The sequence below is a fragment of the Marmota marmota genome, unplaced genomic scaffold (assembly GCF_001458135.2).
Source record: "Marmota marmota marmota unplaced genomic scaffold, marMar, whole genome shotgun sequence".
Taxonomy (NCBI): Eukaryota; Metazoa; Chordata; class Mammalia; order Rodentia; family Sciuridae; genus Marmota; species Marmota marmota.
The window spans coordinates 298933-321903 of record NW_026000078.1 but is presented as its reverse complement, the minus strand read 5'-3'; the positions used below and the strand labels follow the sequence as shown (position 1 = coordinate 321903).

General features: G+C 33.3%; 2 protein-coding genes across 5 annotated transcripts in view; one reads left to right on the top strand and one right to left on the bottom strand.

Annotated features, from left to right (window-relative positions):
• The window catches only part of Lrrc39 (leucine rich repeat containing 39), a 36482-nt gene that overhangs the window by 3750 nt on the left and 9761 nt on the right, over positions 1–22971 (top strand). Inside the window, exons 2-8 of one of the 2 annotated variants that reach the window (XM_015502605.2) lie at positions 404–509; positions 1919–2075; positions 2758–2894; positions 6441–6586; positions 7879–8031; positions 9057–9196; positions 12315–12563. In XM_015502605.2, the coding sequence (XP_015358091.1) occupies positions 404–509; positions 1919–2075; positions 2758–2894; positions 6441–6586; positions 7879–8031; positions 9057–9196; positions 12315–12370 (895 nt within the window). In that variant the 3' untranslated portion in view covers positions 12371–12563. Of the gene's footprint in view, positions 1–403; positions 510–1918; positions 2076–2757; positions 2895–6440; positions 6587–7878; positions 8032–9056; positions 9197–12314; positions 12564–22971 lie in introns of those variants that run through there. The other variant, XM_048814615.1, reaches the window with a different exon arrangement.
• Positions 10901–22971, bottom strand: part of Trmt13 (tRNA methyltransferase 13 homolog) — a 23260-nt gene continuing 11189 nt past the window's right edge. The window contains exons 4-11 of one of the 3 annotated variants that reach the window (XM_015502603.2): positions 22104–22166; positions 21596–21665; positions 21337–21443; positions 20845–21012; positions 18433–18505; positions 17439–17513; positions 13408–13840; positions 10901–12780 (exon numbers count right to left, since the gene is read on the bottom strand). In XM_015502603.2, the coding sequence (XP_015358089.1) occupies positions 12588–12780; positions 13408–13840; positions 17439–17513; positions 18433–18505; positions 20845–21012; positions 21337–21443; positions 21596–21665; positions 22104–22166 (1182 nt within the window). In that variant the 3' untranslated portion in view covers positions 10901–12587. The remainder of the gene's footprint in view (positions 12781–13407; positions 13841–17438; positions 17514–18432; positions 18506–20844; positions 21013–21336; positions 21444–21595; positions 21666–22103; positions 22167–22971) is intronic. The other 2 variants (XM_048814610.1, XM_015502604.2) reach the window with 2 other exon arrangements.

Genomic DNA, 22971 nt, shown 5'->3' with positions numbered 1-22971 from the left:
AGGACAACTTCTAAAGGGTCAGCCACAGTTAAAATAAGGCATTTGTGGTACTAATCATATGTATAACTTTTGCTAAATAAAAATCTCATCCTGTTTCCAGATACCATTGAACCAATGGTTTTTTATTTTGGTTTATTTGGGTATTAAGGATTGAACCCAGAGGTGCTTTACCATTAAGCTATATCCCCATCCATTATTTTTTGAGACAGGGTCTTGCTAAATTGCCCAGGCTGTCCTCCAATTTCTGATCCTCCTGACTCAGTCTCTGGAGTAGCTGGGATTACAGGATTACTGCACCTACCTTCCCAAGTTGTTTTTGATGAGTTATTTTATTTTATTTATATGAAAATGAACACTACCTTTGTCATTATCTATAAGTCAAAATGATTACCTGATCTCCTAGGCTAGTGCGGATCTGGGAAGAGAGAGTAAGTTTAACTAAGCTCAAAGAAAAGGTCACCAGGGAAGATGGAAGGGTCATTTTGAAGATAGAAAAAGAAGAATGGAAGGTAAGCTTTATAAAAGTAATATTTTATTTTTCTACTTTTTGCATTTTGTGGAAGAGTTGAAAATGAATCTGAAACTGTGTAATTAATACAGGAATAATCGAAAATTCCTCCCCCTCCTCCCCCTCCTTCCCCTCCTCCTTTTCCTCCCCCTCCTCTCTCTCTTCCCCCTACTCTTCTCCTTCTCCTTCTCCTTCTCCTTCTCCCTTGAGATTGAACCCAGGGCCTTGTGCATGCTAAGCAAGCACTCTACCAACTGAGCGATATCCCCAGCCCACAATTCTAATATTAATAATACACCAAATGAATCTGGACAACATAAACAATAGAAAAGAAACATCACATTTTTTTTTTTGCAAAAATTCAATTTGCTTTAATCTTGCCTAAATTTAAGTCACATGTGATATTTCTTCTTCTAATACTAATCGGCAGTTTCTCATTTGCCATGAATGGATGACTATCTACCTAATGAAAATTATGTAGCTTTTCCAAAAAAAAAAAAAAATGCTCAGTTAAAACTTCTCAAAGTGGAAATGAATATCAATTTATCTGTTAGGTGTATCTTCCAGTTCATATGCTTTTTTCCCTCCCTTGAACGTATGTGCATACAGATATACAGTGGCTTCATTATGTTAGATATACTTTAATTTTTTCAAGGGCTTCTAACCCTTCAGTGTTTGTTTTTATTGTCATTATTGTTATATATCTCCATGAAAACAAATGCTTACTGAAGGGTTAGAAGCCCTTGTAAAAATGATATATATTTTACTATTTTCTTAGTTGTTGAGAGAACTTCATTTTATTTATTCACTTATATGTGGTGCTGAGGATTGAACCCAGTGATTCACACATGCCAGACAATTGTGCTACTGCTGAGCAACAGCCCCAGCCCCAATATAGGTATACTTAACTATGTGGTTAGCTCCTTTGTTTTCTTTTCTATTTTACACTGAAATAGAAAAGGCATAAAACTCAGAATAGTTCAAATTCTTAAAATTCCTCACTTAAAAAAATTCTATAAAATTTTTATGAAATACTTCAAAATAGAAGTGAAAGGGACATTTAAATTATGAACGAAGATGTTTTCTGGATAGTCTCATTTTCAATAGCATATGTAGTCTAGGAAAGCCAGATATAACATGATCTTTAGGATAGACTTCAATGTATGTGCATAACTGACCAAAATGTGTTATTTTTGTTTATTGCATTTAATTGAGGTTGGAAATTTTAGTTAAAAAATTAAAAAGCATAAAGATCTTAAAACTCAGTAACACAAAATACTTGGAAATATAACTCATTAAGAGAAAGAAACATTTCTAAATGTTTTCACAAATTAAATAAAATCACACTTCAGGATGGTATAATACTAAAATAGTTTAAGTAATATGTCTCCATTATTTCTTTTACTTTAGAGTCTCCCTTCTTCTTTACTGAAGCTGAATCAGCTACAGGAATGGCAAATTCATAGAACTGGTTTGTTGAAAATTCCAGAATTCATTGGAAGATTCCAGAACCTTATTGTGTTAGATTTATCTCGAAACATAATTTCAGAAATACCTCGAGGAATTGGTAAAGATTACTTTTATTCCTGTGCTATTTTATCTTCTTGAAGATGTGCTTATTTTATTGAGTTTTTAATAACATGGAATAAATATATCTTTATATATCTGAATTGTAAGAAAATTTTTAAACATTTAGTCTAAATTGAAGCTTCTAGGGGATCCAAGCTACTGGATTTACTGAGGTGATTCAAGATGAGATTTCAATGTGAGCAAAATATCTTTAAAAATATTGTTCTATAGATTTTGAAAACAATATTACTGGTTTAGCTATTCCTCAGACAGGTTGGAAGCAATAAAGAAAAACAGATTTGTCAAATAGAGAGCAAAATTCTCACATGGAAAATTGTTTAGGATGTAGTTTCTTTGTTTTTATTGTCATTATTGTTTGCAGTGCTGGGGATACAATCCAGGCCCTTGTGCATGCTAGGCAAGCCCCTTACCACTGAGCTACACCCCATCCCAGGATGTACATAAAACAGAATGAAAATAAGTTGTTTTTTTTTTTTCCCCATGGCACTGATATACCTGTCCATTGTTTAAAGAAGAGGCAGGATACAGACTGGGAACAGGGAAGAATATAAGAATTTGCCAATACACAAATAATTTCTGCTGTAATTACTCAGTAAGGAAAACAGTACTTTATGTCCATCTTCTTTCTATTGTGTACTGTTTTGTTTTTTTTTTTGTAGGACTGCTCACTAGACTTCAGGAACTGATTCTGAGCTACAACAAAATCAAGACTGTCCCCAAGGAATTAAGTAATTGTGCCAGCTTGGAGAAACTAGAACTGGCTGTTAACAGAGATATATGTGATCTTCCTCAAGAGGTCAGAAAACTCAAAATGCCTAAGATGTTATTTTCCCTCTACTGGAACTTTGCTTTTCAATTATGTGATTGTTAAAAGTGAAACTAAAAAGAAAATGCTACAAATTTTATTTCAGAAAAATATTTAGTGAAGATTATTTCCTATTATTATAAAGCAGGTTTTTAATTAGAGAAAAATCTATTTAGCATAACTTATACTTCTGTTATTGTCACAGTGATACTGAAAGCTTGGTCCTTGTCCCTGAAGCTACTCCTATAACAAGGACAAGATTTTTGAGAAAAAAGAAAAAGGTTTTATTGATTTGCTGGCAAATGATAAAATATAGTGGACACACATCTTAGAGACTGTGATTCTAACTGCCAGGGGAACAAAGGACTCTAAAAAGGGGGATACAAGGGCTTTTTTTTCCCTAAGTATCATTAGGAATAGATATAATTAGTTGTTCAACTTATATTCTTTGAGAAAGCTGTTTTTCCAGGTTCTGGACTGGCATTTCTTTATTGTTTCGGGAATGAAGCAGAAAGATTGATAGCAGTGGCTTAGGACAGGAAGAATGTCACTCTTGCTTCCTCAGGGTTAGGGAAGAAAGAGGGAGAAAAGGGAGGGGAAAAATATATTAGTTTAAAAAGAAGCCACTAGTGGTCAAGCAACAAGGTTTATATTTAAAGCATAGGGTGGAATCATGTATGACAGTACTGAGGTTGTTTTTTGACTAGACTGTCATCTCCTTGAAGGCCAGAATAAGAGTTTTATTTATTTAAATTCCTAGAATTGGGTTGGGGCTGTGGCTCAGAGGTAGAGCGCTTGCTAAGCATGTGTGAGGCACTGGGTTCGATCCTTAGCATCACATAAAAATAAAATATTGTGTCCACCTGTAACTAAAAAATAAATATTTTAAAAAATAAATTCCTAGAATTGAGGGCAATCCTAGGTTATTGTGGTTACTTAATAAATGCTTTTTAGAATGAATGATTATTATAAAGCACAGAAAATGTGGTGATAGAAAAACTTTTTACTAGTTGTTTTTTGCGACAGAGGTGAAGTGTAAGGCGTGAATTCTAGGAAATCTATTTCTTGCTAGCTTCCTAGGCTCTTCAAACTTTGATTTGGCATGATGTCATTGCTTAAACCAAACTGATCATATAAATATAAAGACATTTGCATTACTTTCTATATATTAATGCTCTTAGAATCAGCCATGGAAATGTCCAATGTCTTAGCTATTATTTTATAAAATAATAGCTAAGAAAAATAATGAAGCCCAAACTAAAAATCTATTCCCTTTTCCCATTTATCTTGAGAGCATATCAAGAGTGGAACATGTAGCCAATAATAACTTCTCTTGCAAGTAAAACACAGTATATATGTTTCATAATATAATAGTTGCATTTAATGAAACATATGCCCTTCCATATGATGAAAATTATCACATGGAAAATTTCTTTACCCACACAGAAAGATCAGTAAATCTTTTTTTCTAATCCTTGTGACTTTGTTTCTAGAATTGGCTGTCACTAACAAGCTGTGTGAATTTATGCATGTCTATAAACCAGTTTATCTTAGTTTCTTCCCTTTAGGAGACTGGTTATATAGGAATAAAAATATTGAGCTGGGATTGTTCCATTCCAAAGTGTAGCCTTTAAGTAACTCTGTGTCCTTGGATACACTTTACACTTTAGATCTCAGTTTTCACATATGCAAAATTAGAATTGTCATATTATCATTACTTTATTATCTTTTCAATCATCTAAAGTCAACATTTTATTACTACTGAAAAATCAGCAATTGAACTCATCTGTCCTATTTTTTTTAATACTTACTTTTTAGTTGTAGTTGGACACAATACCTTTACTTTTATTTATTTTTATGTGGTGCTGAAGATCAAACCCAGGGCCTCGCACATGTTAGGCGAGCACTCTACCACTGAGCCACAATCCCAGCCCTGTCCTATGATTTACACACTGTTTACATATAAATATGTAAATGCTAATGTTAAAACAATCTTTTTATATGCTATTTGAACCATTTGGAAATTTATGAAATGTGATGACAGATTTTGAAAATGTTTATTTGGGACTTGAATTCTAAATCTGGAGAAACATCATCACCTACTAGACAGAACCTCCTGGGTTTTTGTACAATTTACAAAACATTGTATTTGTGTACTTTTTGTTGTGGTACAGATATTGCAGAAGAAATGAACATGCCTCAAGAAAAAATAAAACATAGCCACTTCCCACAAATGGACAGTATTTTTGTAAAAGTCAATGAAATTCTTGCATATTGAAACTTCCACTAGAATGTAAAAAGAGGAAGAAATTGTGTGGTTTTTAATTCCATAAAATCTTGAGTTCTCTTCATAGATCTATCACTCCTAGTTATATGACCTGTTTGAGACATTTGATTCATAATGAAGCCCAAACTAAATGGACATTCACATCGTTTGGTTGATGTCAGAATTAGTCACTTGTTGCTGGGGGTGTATGCCTGTAATCCTAGGACCTCAGGAGGCTGAGGCAGGAGGCGTGAGTTCAAAGCTAGCCTCAGCAATTTAGTGAGGTTCTAAGGAACTCAGGGAGACGCCTTCTTTAAATAAAATATTAAAAAGGGCTGAGCGTGGGCCGGGGTTGTGGCTCAGCAGTAGAGTGCTCACCTAGCACATGCGAGGCCTTGGGTTCAATCCTCAGCACCACATAAAAATAAATAAATAAAGGTACTTTGTCCAACTACAACTAAAAAATAAATATTTATTTTAAAAAAAGGAGCTGGGCATTTTTACCCTATATACATGTATGATTACACTAGTAGAGTGACTCTGAACCATGTACAACCAGAGGAATGAGAAGTTGTGCTCCATTTGTGTACTATATGTCAAAATGCATTCTACTGTAAGATAAATTGGAAAAAAAAAAGGGCTCAGTAGTTAAGTGCCTCTGGGTACAGTGGTAGGCTCGGTGTCATGGCACATGCCTGTAATCCAATTTGATATTTGACATAAATAAATATATAAATATATAAATCATTAGACACAAACTTTCAACAAAGAAAACTGTTGTTTTGAAGATTAAGTTTCCCCATATAATTCTCAACTACTGAATGAAATGAAAACATGATACTAAATAGTTACTCTCACAGGGGGGAAAAAACTTTTACCACACAGGCCCTGTTAACTCTGGAACTAGATTATTGTGGAAGATAAATTTTCTTTGAGTAGATGCAATTTCTTTCTTCTTTTCTCCTTTATTTGGACCTGGGGATTGAATCCAGAGCCTTGTATATGCCCAGAACACACTCTACCACTGTGTGGAATTATATCCCTAGTCCCAAATAGGAACAATTTCTTTGAGAGTTTTTCATATCACTGGAGTTTGTTTATTCAGCTTTATTTTTATTTTTAGTTTGTTCTGGCCTACTGTGCTTAAATTTTTTAAAGCCCAAGTGCAATACAAATGTTCATTGATATGATGTATCTCCTTTACCAATGTGAGTCTTCTAGGAATTTACATTGTAGACATTTATTTTGAAAAACCTTGCTTTCCTCTTCAGCTCAGCAGTCTGTTAAAACTTACTCACCTTGATTTGAGTATGAACCAATTTACTACAATCCCTCCTGCTGTGTTGAACATGCCTGCTCTTGAGTGGCTGGACATGGGAAGCAACAGACTTGAACAACTTCCTGATGCCATAGAAAGGTAAAATGAGTAACTTTTTATGCTACTGACAAATGCCTTAAAACCATCTGTGAAAAATAGGAACTAACAAGACAAAGGAGATGCCAAATATAATCAACCAGAACAGATCCATTTAGTTTGAAATATGCTGTCTTTAAACAGAATTATTTCATTGATTCTAAATAAGTGAGGAATTTGGGATGGAAAATCTGGCTATCTGACTTCAAGACATTAACAGAATATACCATAGTGAGAACAACATTGCTTAGTGAATGCAAGGTATTGTGTGATTTACGAAAGAATGAGAAAACCAAGCACAGAGATGTTAGCAAACTAGCCTAAGGTTAGTTAATAATCGTCTAATTTGTTAGGATTGGAACCCAGGCATGCTGGCCCATTCCATGCTGTTAACCATTATGCATTAATGCCTTCTTCTGAAGAAGCATGTTAATATTTTCTGATTTTTCTCTTAAGAGTCCAATAACAGTAGAAACTAAGAAAAATGAAGAAAACTAAAATATTTTTATTTCATTTTTACTACCATATGATATGAGAGCTATACGGTAGAGATTAATTCCACATGTAGTTTCTGTAATAATCAGGTAATCTAAAGTCATTAATCTAAGTAGCTGGGTGTGGTGGCACATGACTATAACCAGAGACTATGGAGACTGAGGCAGGAGAACACAAGTTCAAGGTCAGCCTTAGCAACTTAGCAAGACCCTTTCTCAAAATAAAAAGGAATTGGGACATAGTTTAGTAGTAAAAGGGCCCCTGGGTTCAATCGCCAGCATTAAAAAACAAAACAAAAAAGAAAAAGAAAAGTGTGTTTGGTTAAAAGACATATTATAGGAGCCAGGTGTGGTGGTGCATGCCTGTAATCCCAGCAGCTCAGGAGGCTGAGAAAGGATTGGGAATTCAAAGCCAGCCTCAGCAACAGCAAGGCACTAAGCAACTCAGTGAGACCCTGTCTCTAAATAAAATACAAAATGGGGTTGAGGATGTGGCCAAGTGTCCCCGAGTTCAATCCTTGGTACTGCCTTCCCCCCCAAAAAAAGATATATTACAGGGCTGGGATTGTGGCTCAGTGGTAGCACACTTGCCTAGTATGTGTGAGGCACTGGGTTCGATCCTCAGTACCACATATAAACAAATTAATTAATTAATTAATTAAATAAAATAAAACAAAGGTTAAAAAAACAACAACAAAAAAAGACATATTACAAAAGAGGACATTTGATTTTTAAAGTAATAAGAACCTAGTATTTCATATTATGTGTGACTAATCACAGAAATCTCTTTTATTTCTTCAGAATGAAAAGTCTGCATACATTATGGCTACAACGGAATCAAATAACATGCTTGCCAGAAACAATCAGCAATATGAAAAACCTGGGCACCATTGTTCTCAGCAACAATAAACTGCAAGATATTCCACTATGCATGGGAGAAATGGAAAATCTGAGGTAAAAATTGTAAGATACAAAATGACATGTTCATTTCTGGCCACAGAACAAGTAACATACGTTGTTTATATTAATATAATTGGATCCTTACTTGTAAGAATGGATATATTTTAAAAAATCTTTGTCAATGTTAAAATTCTATAATTTGATGCTTTGGATTCATATAATACTGGAATAAATTATTCAAGAAAGATACTTGAAACTAAGTACTGAGATTGATCATTTTTAAGAAATGTCTTATGTTGGTGGCATTTTCACAAAAATTATCTTCATACTGCTAGCAATTCTCATCAGCAACATAAAAACTAAAAGTTTTCACCAATAAAATAGTGATTATTTTCCTCTTAATTACAAATGGACAGAAAACTCTTACCAATAAAAAACAGATATAATTTTTATTAGTTATTATCAGGACTCCATGAAAACAGATATAATTTTTATTAGTTTTATCAGAACTCCATCATGTTTTTTTTCAAAATTTAATTTTCTGACAAAATAATAGACATTAAATCCAAAAACTGGTACAAATCATCCTTCATTCATTCACTTATTCAGCAACTAAAGGCCTTGTGCTAGATGGCAAAAACACATTTATAGATCTGTATAAAACAGATCTATAAATAAAAAAATAAAAAGGGACAGGGATGGACAGATCTATTTTATAGATCTGTATAAAACAGATCTATAAAATAGGCAGAAACTAAATTCATAGCATTATTTATTTAAGATGCATTAGAAGTGCTCTTTAAAGTTAAACTGTATCACATTAAATATATGCTATGAAATAATACTTCTTTTACTAAGCTTAGAAAATAAGTTGTTCAAAGCTAATATTTTTTTCTTCTAGGAAAGAAACTTAAAAGATTCTTGGGATATATCACATCTCACCCAGATGTTCAGTTACTGAAACCAGTTTAAAAAAAAAAAGAGTAATTTAGTATATTGTCATTTGATCTTTCTCCAGGAAAATAAATGTACACTTCCATGGCACCTATAAAAATACTGTTTTTTTGGTGAACTGCTAGGTTTGTCAACTTCAGAGACAACCCACTGAAACTGGAAGTAACACTTCCTCCCAGTGAAAGCGTAGATGAAGAGGAGGAACGGGAATTATTTGGCCTTCAGTTTATGTACACATACATACAGGAATCACGGAGAAAAGCAGGTAGGAGATTTGTATATAACATAGATCAAGTATTCTTTTTGGTAAGGAAATGTGTATATAATTTGCTCCTAACTTTCTGAGTTCTTTGATGGATTTCTCATTCCATCTTGCCTTTTCTACCAAATTCTGGTCTTTTGGCCAATATCGTAAGAGGAAAAGAAAGTAAGATTCCACTCTGCTTATAATTCTGATAAGGATTAGGAGAAAAGTTGTAAAAAGATTCAAAAAGCTGGGCATGGTGGCGCACACATGTAATCCCAGTGGCTCAGGAAGCTGAGACAGAAGGATCACAAGTTCAATGCCAGTCTCAGCAAAAGCGAGTGCTAAGCAACTCAGTGAGACCCTGTCTCTAAATACAAAATAGGACTGGGGATGGGGCTCAGTGGTTGAGTGCCTCTGAGTTCAATCCCTGGTACCCCACCCCCCAAAAAAATTCAAAATATTTCAAATGGAGTCAGGAAATAAATTCTTTGGCCAAGTACCTGAAGCACAAACAAGTGAATGAAGACACTATTCCTAGGACTTTACTACCTTTTTCTACCAGCTTGCCATATCTGTCATTTTGAACATCTGTATTTCTTTTTCTAGAATCCACAAATAGCAAAATACTATTTTACTTCTAGTGAAAAATATTAAAAGAGAACAAATTTTGACAGAATGAATGTGAGGTTTTGATATACAGATTTCAATTGATTAAGTCTCTTATAATTTAGAATGAAACTTTTTTAAAATTATGAAAGCCTTTATATTAAGTCAAGATTAGGGGAATAGGGCAAAGAGCTCAATTCTCTGTTAATAAAAGCAATGAATCAGGTGTGGTGGCATACAACTGAAATCCCAGTAACTCTGGAGGCTGAAGCAGGACAATTAAATTCAAGGCCAGTCTCAGTAATTTATTAAGACCCTGTTTCAAAATAAAAAAATAAAAAGGGACAGGGATGGAGATCAGTGGTAAAGCACCCCTGGATTCAATTCCCATAAAAAGCAATGAAATGATAGCATAGTAATAGAAATCATGCCGGGCCCAGTTGCATAATCCCAGCTCCTCAGGAGGCTGAGGCAGGGTTCCAAGTTTAATACCAGCCTAGGCAATTTAGCAAGGCACTGTTGTTTTGTGCATACCACTATTTAAAATTTAAAAAGAGCTGTGAATGTGGTTCAGTGTAAGAATAGATGCCTAGCATACCTGAAGAATAAATCATGGCTTTATAATATACTAAAATGTGAAGTTTGAAGACTTTTTAACTCAATAGATTTTAGTTCAACTCAATGGAATGTTGAAGTAGTCATTAGAAACAGGGCATGGTGGTATTCTTCCTGTAATCCAGTGACTGGGGAAGCTGAGGCAGAAGGATCTTAAGTTTAAAGCCAGACTCAGCAATTTAGTGAGCCCCTGTCTCAAAATAAAAAAAATAAAAAGGGCTGGGTATGTAGCTCAGTGGTAGAGCACCCCTGGGTCCAATCCCCAGTACCAGAGGGGTGGGAGTGGAGGGTTAATGTTTAGGTCTCCTGAAGCAAGGCCACAGAAGCAATAGCATGGATACAGGTTGGGAGGAAAACAAAAAAGTTCTAATACTGTGGGGTCTAGTTTTAGAAAGTAGAAAGGATAAACTAAAGACAAGTAGGAAACTGAACTGCATCAGTATGATAATTTTTGGATATGTATGTATGTCTTATGAAACATATGAAACATAACAGATTATATTAGTTGTTGAATATCTTTTATTTGTGGGCATAAATTGTTTAATGATACAAAATAAACCTTATGATACAAATGAATATTTCTAATAATAAAATGAGGTTAACTATTGAAGGATGTATATCTTGTTCTTTTGACTGGGGAAATGAGTAACTAAAAAAATTATCACACTATCTTACTTTAATAAGATTTGGCCTAAAACATACAAGAAGAGAGAGAAAAAGAAAGTAACAATTTAAACAAAGAGGAGATAAAATAAAAGCCCTCCTATTAATGTTGTTAAAAATAGATCCATGATTACTACTACTAGTAATTAATATTTGAGTACTTAAGTTTGTGCTTGGAACCATTCTAAGCATTTTATTTGTGTTGGCTTACTTGATGCACACAACAACCTTGTGAGGTAGGTTTTATTATTATTATTATTACTGCCATCCCCATTAAGAGGAGAAAACTGAGGCACAAAGAGATTAAGTAGCTTACCCAAGGTCACACAGTAAGAGGTGGTAGGATTGGGATTTGACAAGACATAAGTAGAAAGGTTGGAATGAAAAATGGGCTACAATTTTTCAATTATTTACAATTCTACAGGATACATATAGCTATTTCAGAATCTCATAATATCTAAAATTAATAATTCTGGATCTTTGTCTTGGCATATGATCAACAATTAAGAAAATGTTTACAAATAAATGCATAAACAAATCAAGGATAAAATGTGAGAGTAACATTCCTACTATATGTTTGGTTTAATATTTGCTTCTGCATAAAAACCACTTATCAGTTAAATAAGGCCTAAGTGTGAGAAGGTTTTGGTTTCATCATCTGATTTCTGTTTTAGTCCAAATTATTTTCTCCAAAAAACAGAGATCATACTTAATGTTTGAACTTACATATGTTAAAAAAACTCCTGGTAAAAGATATAAGCTACCAAGTTAACTTGATAAATTATTTGCAAATTTCAAATTTAATTTTTGGTTTATGCGTGTATAACTAGATAATCTAGTTATAATTATCCAACAGCACAAAAATGAAGTGAAACTTTTTTTTACTTAATAATATTTCTTCAGTTTTGGTGTTTGTCCTGGACAAATTCTAATAGTATATAAATATAGGTATGGCTCTGGTAGTCTGAAAGTGATTGTATTTACTGACTGTGAACATCTCTGAATCTGTTTGCATTTGAGAAAAAGTACAGTTGATTATCATCTTCAGATCTGCATAGAAAAAAAGTCCTCACATTGCCAAATTCTCAGGTTGGCCCTTGTTACAGATTGACAATTGGTCATTATGTTTTGAACTTGAGACACAAAAAATATTAAATATAATCAAAGGAAAAATATATTTCCCAAATAAATGCAAATAGAAATAGAAATTTAACATGTTAATTAATATGTTGATGTACTATGTGTGTTTCAGATGATGAAGTCAATTGTTTGATTACTTCACCAACTTCTATAAATACTGATGAATAATGTAATTCAAAATGCCCTGCCGAAGAGGATTACTTTGGGAATTTGATGAATTATTTGGACCTCTGAAGTAAAAAACAATTATTGCCAAAGTTTAATGAGGCCACAGTAGTTTTAAAGTTCACATTATCTGCTATTTAAATTATATTTTTGTGAATATAAAAATATAATTAAAAAATTTTTTTGGTGGAAGACAGATGATGTTCAAATTTCTTTCCTATTAAGCAGTTGTTTCTGGCGAAGAATGAATTGGTAAAGCAGTTAACAATACATTTTCCAAAGATACCAAAGGGTCTGTATAGTATTGTAAAGCAGGATTGAATCCCTTCTGCTGTAAATACTGGATTCGACCTTGGTCAATCAGCAATTTACAAAGATGCCCTATTTTCTTCTTTTCTTCAACAGTAAGAAGCCTAAATGGAATAAACACACAAAATTAACACTTTGTAAACTTTTAAAAAACTTTTAGTCACTTGTAATTATTGAAAAACTGTTAAATAGCCCACATTATACTGAGTACTATATTCCATCTTCCAAGGCACATTTACCTTATAACCTTAATAAAAATGCATGTATTTTAAGTTACTCTAAAATTACACTGTATGTTCTTAGGAATAAACTGTTGGCAATAGTCATCTAAGAAGAAAGTAGTCCCCACTTATCCACAGTTTCATTTTCTGTAGTTTCTGTTAATTGTGATCTGAAAATATTAAATGGAAAATTCCTTTCAATAATTCATAAGTTTTAAAGAAGTGATGTTCTGAATAACATGATGAAATCTTTTGCCCTCCCACTCCTTCCCACCTGGGATATGATGATCCCTTTGTCCAGCAAATCCACACTGTATATATTACCTGACCATCAGATAGGTGTTTAGTAGCCATTTCTGTCATCAGATACAGAGCTTGTATCCTATCTGTGGTTTCAGGCATCCACTGGGGGTCTTAGAATGTATGCCCCATGGATAAGTGGGGGACAACCGTATAGCAATAATAAAATATTTCCCCTTTAGTGTTCAGCATTACAAAGTAGTCACTTACCCAGGCAAACTCTCAGAGCTGTCATCTGTGACTCTGTATCCTCCTTCATCATGCTCTTCGCTATCATTGTTTTGATTATCTTTTCTCTTTGTGGTAATATTTGAGGCTTCGAAAGATGTTTTCTGCATCCCACAAGTCGCCCAACTACTCATTCGCTGGAAATAGTGGAATTCTACTGCTCCAAGGCCTAGGGCCCTGAAATATTCTTTGCCCACATAATGTCTCCAATCACACCTGTGGTGACAACAGAGTGCAATAACAATGCCAGCCACAGGGGTCCACTTCTCTGGGACATTTTTTTCATTTCCTTCCTTGGCCAAAGTGTTAATTTCTTTTTCTGTTTTATCATTCTTTATGCGTTTGGCTAAAGGTTCTTCATTCCTTTCCTCAAAACTGGCAGCATAGGTTTCAACCAAACATCGTAATGCAAGATCTGCAAACACAATTATGTCGCCCCCCCCCCCAAACCATCATCTTTAAAATAAATATTTTTTTATATTTCTTAAACAGTATGGTTTTTAAAAACCCAACAACAAAAATCTACTTAGCTTTATATATGTAATAATCCTATCATAAAGTATCAACTTTGTTCAAATCTGCTTTTTTCTATCTTCTTATTTTTTCTAGTGACTAATTTTGCATAAAATCTATTTCCCAATAAAACTATCCAAATTTAAGGTCTACAATTAAAAAAAACCTTTTGTCTAACTATTTGAATTGTCTCCCATTTCCCCTACCCTGGCTGAGGAATTGATTTGTATAGAAACATCTATTTACCTATACTTGCATTCCAGATTAAGAAACTTGAGCTTAAGAAACTCAAAGTAAGAAGTAAAGAACAAAGGCAATTTTGCTTAACATAGTGATGCTAATTTTGAGTTAGAAGATAATCACAGCAAATAGCAATGAATTGAAGAGTAGAGAACAGGGGATCAGAACATGGAAAGTAGGCCTCTCTGAGTAGTCTTACTGTGTACTTTATGCATTCATTCTGCAAATATTTTCTGAATGCCTTTCATGTGTAAAACATTGAGGATGCAATATACCCAAACTTAGAGGATTATGTATGCTATATTAAAATGAAAACATTTTAGTACATTTGAAAACTAAAAAACAAACAAAAAAACCCAAAGATTTTTGATGAGTATGGATATTTTCCACTGAGAACTACTATACTGTTGACAATATTGGAAAGACCATAATTATATACTGTAAAACCCATATTTTCTTATTAGATTGTTATATTGTGTCTGCTCAATTAAAAACAAATGTATATTTAAAAATTTTATTGCCCTAAGATGTCACAATATTAAATGATCTGCTATTTGCTAGTAAATTTAGCTCAATATATGAATTTAAGTCAACAAACATTATTGGAAACCTATTATTTGGATAAGGTGATAGTCAATCTATTATTTTATTTATTTATTTATTTATTTATTTATGGTATAAGGGCACAGCAGTTTTAATACAAACACCAATCTTCACAAAATAATGTTAATACTTTGTAATCTATTATTTCTTAAACAGTTTTATCACAATTCCCTCTGCATATCTTTACCTTATTATATTTTACTTGTCTGTTTATACATCTAATTCTTGCAGATGCTATGAATTTTTTGAGACTAAGGCATACACTATGCTACTAAAATGCTAATACAATTTTCTTTCTTTCTCTCTTTTTATTTTTGAGGCAGGGATTTTGCTGTTGCTTAGCTCAAGTAATGCGCCTGCTTTAGTCTCCTGAATAGTTGTGCCATTGTGCCTGGCTCCATAAACTATTATTTTCTAACAAAATATATTCAGTCACTATTTTATTTATATTTAACTTAAGTAAATGATTTTCAGAAATGAGAATAATCAGAAAAATTATTAAAAGAATTAAATAATTTCAGAATTAAAAGGATCTTTATCAGTCTAGCTCAACCTCTTTTTTTATAGAGATCTAAAGGGATAAAGCTGTATACCCAAAAAAGGACAAAGAAACACAGCAAATTAGTGGCCAAGATTATTCATTCATTCAAATTCACTAAGTTTCTGTTGTATATTGAGCATTGTATTAGCATATGCCTTATTTTCAGAAAATTCATAGGATTCTGGCAGAATTAAATAAACAGACATAAGTGAAATATAATCAGGTAAAGATACCACAGAGGCAGGGCTCAGTAGCACATGCCTGTAATCCAAGCAGCTCGGAAGGCTGAGGCAGGAGGATCACAAGTTCAAAGCCAGTCTCAGCAATGGTGAAGTGCTAGGCAACTCACTGAGACTCTATCTCTAAATAATACAAAATAGGGCTAAGGATGTGGCTCAGTGTTTGAGTACCCCTGAGTTCAATCCCTGGTAGCCTCTCCAAAAAACCAAAAACAAACAAACAAAAGAGGGTATTGTGATAATACTAAGGAGGCAGATCTTATTTAAGGAGACCCCCCCCCCCCAAAAAAAAGAGGTGATAACTGAGCTGCAGGATGAATAGATATTGACCAGTCTTTTTGTTTGGGTGACAGTGGAATTCCAGAAATGGTAGGAACAGAATAGTATATGGAAAAATATACAAGCTTGATGTTGGTGAACAGTAAAGCTAGAAACAGAGTAGCAAAGAACTGCTGAAGAGTTTAAAAAGGGGAAGGATACACTAGGAATGTAGCAGATGGACCTAAATATTAATATTTAAAGAACCCTGTGGAAGGAAACCATGAAAGAAACAGAAGAAATGCACTGATGAAAGGAAAGAACTGGGAAAGAAGTGTCAGAAAAGACAATGAAATAGAAATTCAAAAAGGATAATTAACTGCAAGAGATGAAAGGGGAATTCAAACAGAGTGAACCAAAGTGGAGAAAATGCATGGAATATGAGAACTGGCCACTGTAGGTTATACTTTTGAGAAATATGGATTAGATGGGAAGAGTCAAAGGTGTATACCTTCCCCCTTCCCTAGGATGAAATTGGATGCAACTGGTTTACTTCAAAAGGCTTTTATTTAAGGGTTAATTAAGATATATGGAAGTCATCTAAAAACTTTGAAGAACAACACAATATACAGTACTCATATTCAGCCAATTTGAATAATGTCTTATGAAGGCTCCAAGTTCCCCAAGTGAATAGATGATGAAACTAGCAGGATCCAGGAAGATATAATGATAGCTAACATAGTGAGCATTAATATATGCCAGAATTTTATGTGGAAACTGGTAAATGGTATTATTACCCCTATTTTACCAATGAGGTAACCAAAGCTCAGGAAGGTTAAATAACTTGCCAAAATTACACAGCAGAACTGACAATGAAACTATCCGAGTCCCAATGTATGCTGTTTCCATTCTACAATGCTAGATCTGATGAACAGAAGTGCTAAGACATCTTAGATTTTTCTGGTATGAAATTTTTAAAATTTTTCCTCAGAATCCTGACACACAGTGATCTTCTAAGTTCCTCTAAAAAAGTTTCTCTAAGTACCTTCTGGGGTGAAATACTACAGTTTCCACAACAATTTGTTTCCCTGTTTAGTTGTAATATAACCCAAAGAACTTTAAGGTTCCATATGACATATTATTTATACATAACACTCTTGATTCATCCTGCAAAATGGCCAAAATGAGCAGATATCTAGGAAAGCCCTGCATTTGATACAACATAGGGCCAGTGTTGCTTATGAAGACTGTTTTTTTTGTAACTAGAATAAGTTTAAAATTTTTTTATATATTTTTGTTCTTTGTAGTTAAACATGACAGTAGAGTATAATTTGACTTATTTATACACAGAGTACATCTTATTCTAATTAGGATCCCAGTCTTGTGGTTGTCTATGATGTAGATATTCACTATGGTGGACTCATATATACACATAGGAAAGTTATGTCAGAATTATTCTCCTGTCTTTCCTATTCCTTTCTCCATTCCCTTCCCTTCATTCCCCTTTAAGACTGATAAGCTGCAAGTATAAGAAATCTTAACAACTCAAAAGAAACCACTAGGCAATTTAAATTAAGATTTAATGTATTAATTTAGATATTATCAGTGTGTTTACCTACCTGTTGCCACACCACACAGATGCTTTCCAATTCCTACCACAGGTAGTTTCCCTTCTCTCAGTACAGGAATCTTGTCTGAAATGAAAGAAAGCATTAAATAAGTTCTCTTATGAGATAAGTATATGTGGAGTTTTCTTTTTTCTTTTTTAATTCATTTTTATGTGCTGCTGAGTATCGAACCCAGTGCCTCATATATATGTGAAAGGCAAGTGCTCTGCCACTGAGCCACAATCCCAGCCAGAGTATATGTGTTTTTTTTTTTTTAAAGAGATAAAATTAGAATTAATTAAAATGCCTGAATTTTAGGGCTAAACCTAGAGACTCAAACAAAAAAATTCTCACTTTATAGAATTCAACATATAACCTGAGAAGCTGTTTATCAACATTAGAAAAGTAATATATTTAAAAATCTAGACAGAATATTTTATACATTATTAGCTAGGCAGAGGAACTATTTCATTTTCTTTAATGGTTTTGGTAAATCATGTTAATTACAGGCAGAAGGCTAGTTTAGGATATGAACACATTCAAGATTAATTTAAACAGGACAAAGAAGCAAATAAGGATGCATTTTCAAATTTTAAACTCTTGCCTTGGCATGATAGTGCTTGCCTATAATCCCAGTGACTTGAGAGGCTGAGGCAGGAGGCCAAGTTTGAGGCCAGCCTTAGCAACTTAGTGAGGCCTTAAGCAACTTAGCAAGACCCTGTCTCAAAATAAAATATTGAATCCCCAGGTCCAAAAAAAAAAAAAAAAATTTTTAACTTTTTCTGAATATAACACTTCATTTTTAGTTAATACTGAAAATATTTTTTTCAATCCTAATTCAATTTACGTTTACTTGAGTGTTAAATATAATATTCTCTATTAATATTGAACTAATTTTCCTTTGTTTTTCCTGAAGCAGTGTTCTAATGATTGAATTTCTAAGCAATCCTTAAAGTTTGAAACATCTCTGATTTATGATAGAGCAATGGAAAGTTAGGCAACTTACTCAAGCACAAATGTTGAATATCAATTTGAAGTCTTTCAAACACTGAATTTTTCTTTCTGTGTTTACCATCTACCTGCACAAACAGAACAGTATTGTAACAATGACTCTTTGTGCTAAAAAAAGCAGTTTTATGAAAATGAAAAGATTTGTTTTCAAAATTCAGAGTAAATGTTTCCATCTTGTTTTTCTTATTATTGAAAAAATGGAATGAATTAAAAATTTTAAGATTGTGTATTTTTGATGAAAACTCTAAAGTAGTATCACATTTTTATAAGATTTGAAAATTTTACCAATTATTATATACACATTATTTTCTTTAATAATTCTCAATTCACTCACAAAGAACTAGGGTTCACAGATATTAGGTAAGCTAAGATTATTTGCCAGCTCTTTTATCTTTGTTACTGGTGGCAATCTATTTTCATTTTGCTTCTTTTCTTACTTTCTCTGAAAGATTACATCCATTTTAGTCTATCTTTGTAAATGCCTACAACATACAGTTCTACATTGTGGCCCAGACCTCTCTGATGAGTATCAAGACACATGTCCACTTCAAAAAAATTTTTTTTGGTAGGGTTGGTACGTTGTTGTACATGTTAGGCGAGCTTTCTACCACTGAGATACATCCCCAGTAAAGTTTTGTTTTTTTGTGGTGCTAGTGATCAAACCCAAGACTTCACAAATGTTAGGCTAGAGCTTTACCGCTGAGCTACACCCTCAGCCCCTCAGATGCATATCCAATCCTCAACTAGAAAATTCTACTTCAACAGAAAACTCGACACATTCAGAATTGAATTCATTACTTTTTCCTCCAAACTTATACTTCCTCTGCCTCCTCCTATATTCCTTTATCTCAGGAAGAGCACCACTTACTTAAGCCATAAAAACATTATCCCAAATTACTCCTCTCTCATTGTCAATGAATAATAAATCACTGATTATTTTATTATTATTATTTTTTCACATTAAATAACTAAGTCTTGTGGCTTCCAACACTTTTAACATTTTTCATATTCTTCCCCTCTCCTATATCCTACTGCAACTGCCTTAGCTTTCTGGCCCAATTCTTAATTGGATTATTGTTTAAAAATAATCTTATTATCAATTTTCCTAATTCAAGTCTCAGACTCTTATAATTAGTTTCACTTATGCTAAGCTAATTTTTTTTTAAAGAGAGAGAGAGAGAATTTTAATATTTGTTTATTTTTTAGTTTTCAGCGCACACAACATCTTTGTTTGTATGTGGTGCTGAGGATGAAACCTGGGTCACATGCATGCCAGGCGAGCGCACTACCGCTTGAGCCATATCCCCAACCCGCTAAGCTAAATTTTTTAAAAAGTTTTTTTTTTTTTGCTTCACCAATGCTTATGAATTCTTCCAATCTCTCAACTGTCACTTTCTCTGTGAAATCTTCCATGACAACCCACACTAAACTGAGGTTATTCTCTTATCTTTATGCTCCCATAATATCCGGTATTTATTATTATCACAACATACTTAGCATATGGAAACAAGATACTTGTGTATCTGCCCCACTAGATGTAAGCTTCTTAAAAGCAAGAACCAAATCTTTTCAACTGTTTTTGAGCACATAGTAGAATAAAGTTAATTTTTTTTCTCAGTATTCAACATGAGGTCTTCCCTAGATAACTCTCTTTCCAGTTTCATCATTGCTGAACTTCACATGATGCCCTCCTATCACATAGCAGAGTTTCCATGTTTCCCTATCGTTCAGGCATTTGGTTATGCTGTTTTGCTTCCTAGAATGCTTCTCAAACTCTCAGCTAGCAAACATTAATTCATCTTTTAAGATTTAGCTCAAGCATCACCTTTTCTGTATAATTATTCTCCATCCCTTCTCTGAAATAAAACTTGTCACTCCATCTTTTGAATCTACACTATGTGCAGATTTTTTTCACTTTTCTGCATTTACTATATTTTAATACTTTATGACAATTATTTATTTATTTGCCTCTCTCTCCTTTCTAAATATAAATAATAGAGCACAGGGGTTTTGTCTTACTAAACTTAAATGTACCAAAGGCCTACCACATTGAGTATGCTCAATAAATATTTATAAATGAGTAGTCAGCAAGTATTGAGCGAAAGGCAGGAGGAAGAGTAGAGTAAGACTTGTAACTTCTAGCTTGAGCCTGGCTCTTTCTACATATTTTCCTGTCTCTGCAAATGATTTTTAAGAACTCAGAACATGGAATTATCCAAACTTAGATTTAAAAAATTCACCTTCCAGTTAAGTTACCAATATAATTAGAATTGATAAAGAGCTATAAATAAATATATAATAAAGGAAGTTTGTTTTAAGAGAATGTTTCTGACCATCATTTTTTTCTGAAGCTGAAAAACGGAAAAAAAAAAAAAGGTTACTAATATACTACAATGATTTCACTTACTTTGAATCTTGTGGTCACTTTTTCTACCAGGATGAAGTGAACTTTTTCAGCATCTTTTAAGGCAATATCAACCCAATGAGATAATTTTCCCTTTCCTGCTCCAAACTCAACAAAGCATCTTCTTGGACCAAGTAACTTTAATTTTTCAATGTTACCTAAAATAGAAGCCTGCAAACTTCACAAGATTATTTTATAAACTAGAGCAAACATAGTTAGCTCAAATGGGAAAACAGCAAGTCAATCTCTATATAAGGTAGTATGTTTGCACTAATAATTTGTTTGGCTTTAAGTTTTTTCTCATTTTTTAATATGTAATAATCTACTGAGAACTATTTCTGTGCCAATTTTTTTATGTTTATACATATTTTTGAAATTGGAAAATTTTGTATCCTAAAAAATAAACAAAATCTCATTAGTAACTATATTGAGAAAGAAAAGAAGATTAGTTTTAAACAAATGAAGAAAGGTAGAATTATTGTGGTCTAAACAAACCTGCTGTTTCAGGTGCTTGGTTGCGGAATCACCATTTTTAGGGTCATTAAGGGCATCATATAATGCTGGATGGGACATAATGTGATCTTTAAGTGTAGAATTCAAACCTGTGCCAAATGTAAATACAATAGCTTAACCAACCAAATATGAAACTACAGGACTCAGAACAAGGGTGGTAACATTTTGTAAATCAGAATCAACTCATATACCCCTTTAATTACTCTAAAATAATTTAACTTGCAACTTCAGGCAGACTTACCTTCACTTGCTTTTCTCAGTTTCTTAATTAAGTTTTCCAACTGGTCTTCAGGTAGAGAAGAAATTGGAACCTGTAAACAAAAATAAAATAAATAATTTAGCAAAAAAATGCTTTAAAGTACCATGACAGAGGATTAATAGTTGGGCAAATTCCATGGCCAACCCAGGCTCTTCTTTCTGATAAAACCCCTTCCTTAAGCTGCCACCAGAATTGCTCAACTCCTATGTTTCGTCTGTCTCTACTCTGTTGCTTTAATTTCCCTAACCTCCTTAGGGTCAAGAAGTTCTTAAGCTCAGAAGAATCAAAGGAGACTCAAGCCATACTGTAGCTTATTATGGAGCACAGGCTAGTCTGGGAACTAACCATCACTAATAACACTGACTCAATAAGAAAATGCATTCTAAATTCAAAACAACAGATTTATACCAAATAAAAATTGAAACATGGCTTCTATACAATATGGAGATAGGTTACAAATACCTTTTAATATTGAATATTATGTACTTACTAATTGTTCAGGTATTTCTGTTTCATCTTTCAAGCCTGCATTAATATCTTGAATAAAGAAATCCTTGAAAAAAACAAAACCGTAAAAAATTAATATGAAGTTCACAAAAATTAAGCTGAAAAACTGCAACTCCCCTTTATCCCCAACTCTGTTTCTGCCATCCTCCCTTCCTCCCATTCAGTCATTAAATAATTTGTGAGTACCTACTCTGGTGCCTGGTTTGCTTTAGATTTTAAGGATTCACCATAGTAGATAAGAGAAGAGAAAAAACTGTGTTCATCGATCATATATTATAGAGAGGTAATTAACTGGAATAACTTATAGTCTAAAAATTCATTAATAATTTTAATTTTTTACCTGGTTACAGCATAAACTAAGGACTATGCCAATTTTGCTTTATGGTGTAATGGCAAAAACGAGTACATACTTTCTTCAGACAGGCAGCATGACCAAAATGAAATAACGATATTATAATGGTGTAAGTCTGACTTTTTTCTACTTTAAAATACTAATTAGGGTCTACTTTTTCTTCTATTAGACGCAGTCTCTGGTTTAATCCCTAGATCCTTGATCCATTTTGAGTTAACTTTTGTGCATGGTGAGAGATAGGGATTCAATTTCATTTTGTTGCATATGGATTTCCAGTTTTCCCAGCACCATTTGTTGAAGATGCTATCTTTTTTCCAGTGCATGCTTTTGGCACCTTTATCATGTATATTTGTGGGTTAGTCTCTGTGTCCTCTATTCTGTACCATTGGTCTACTAGCCTGTTTTGGTGCCAGTACCATGCTGTTTTTGTTACTATTGTTCTGTAGGCCCTAAACTCCATTATGTGGGGCTAGGCCCCAACATTTTTTTTTTTTTTTTT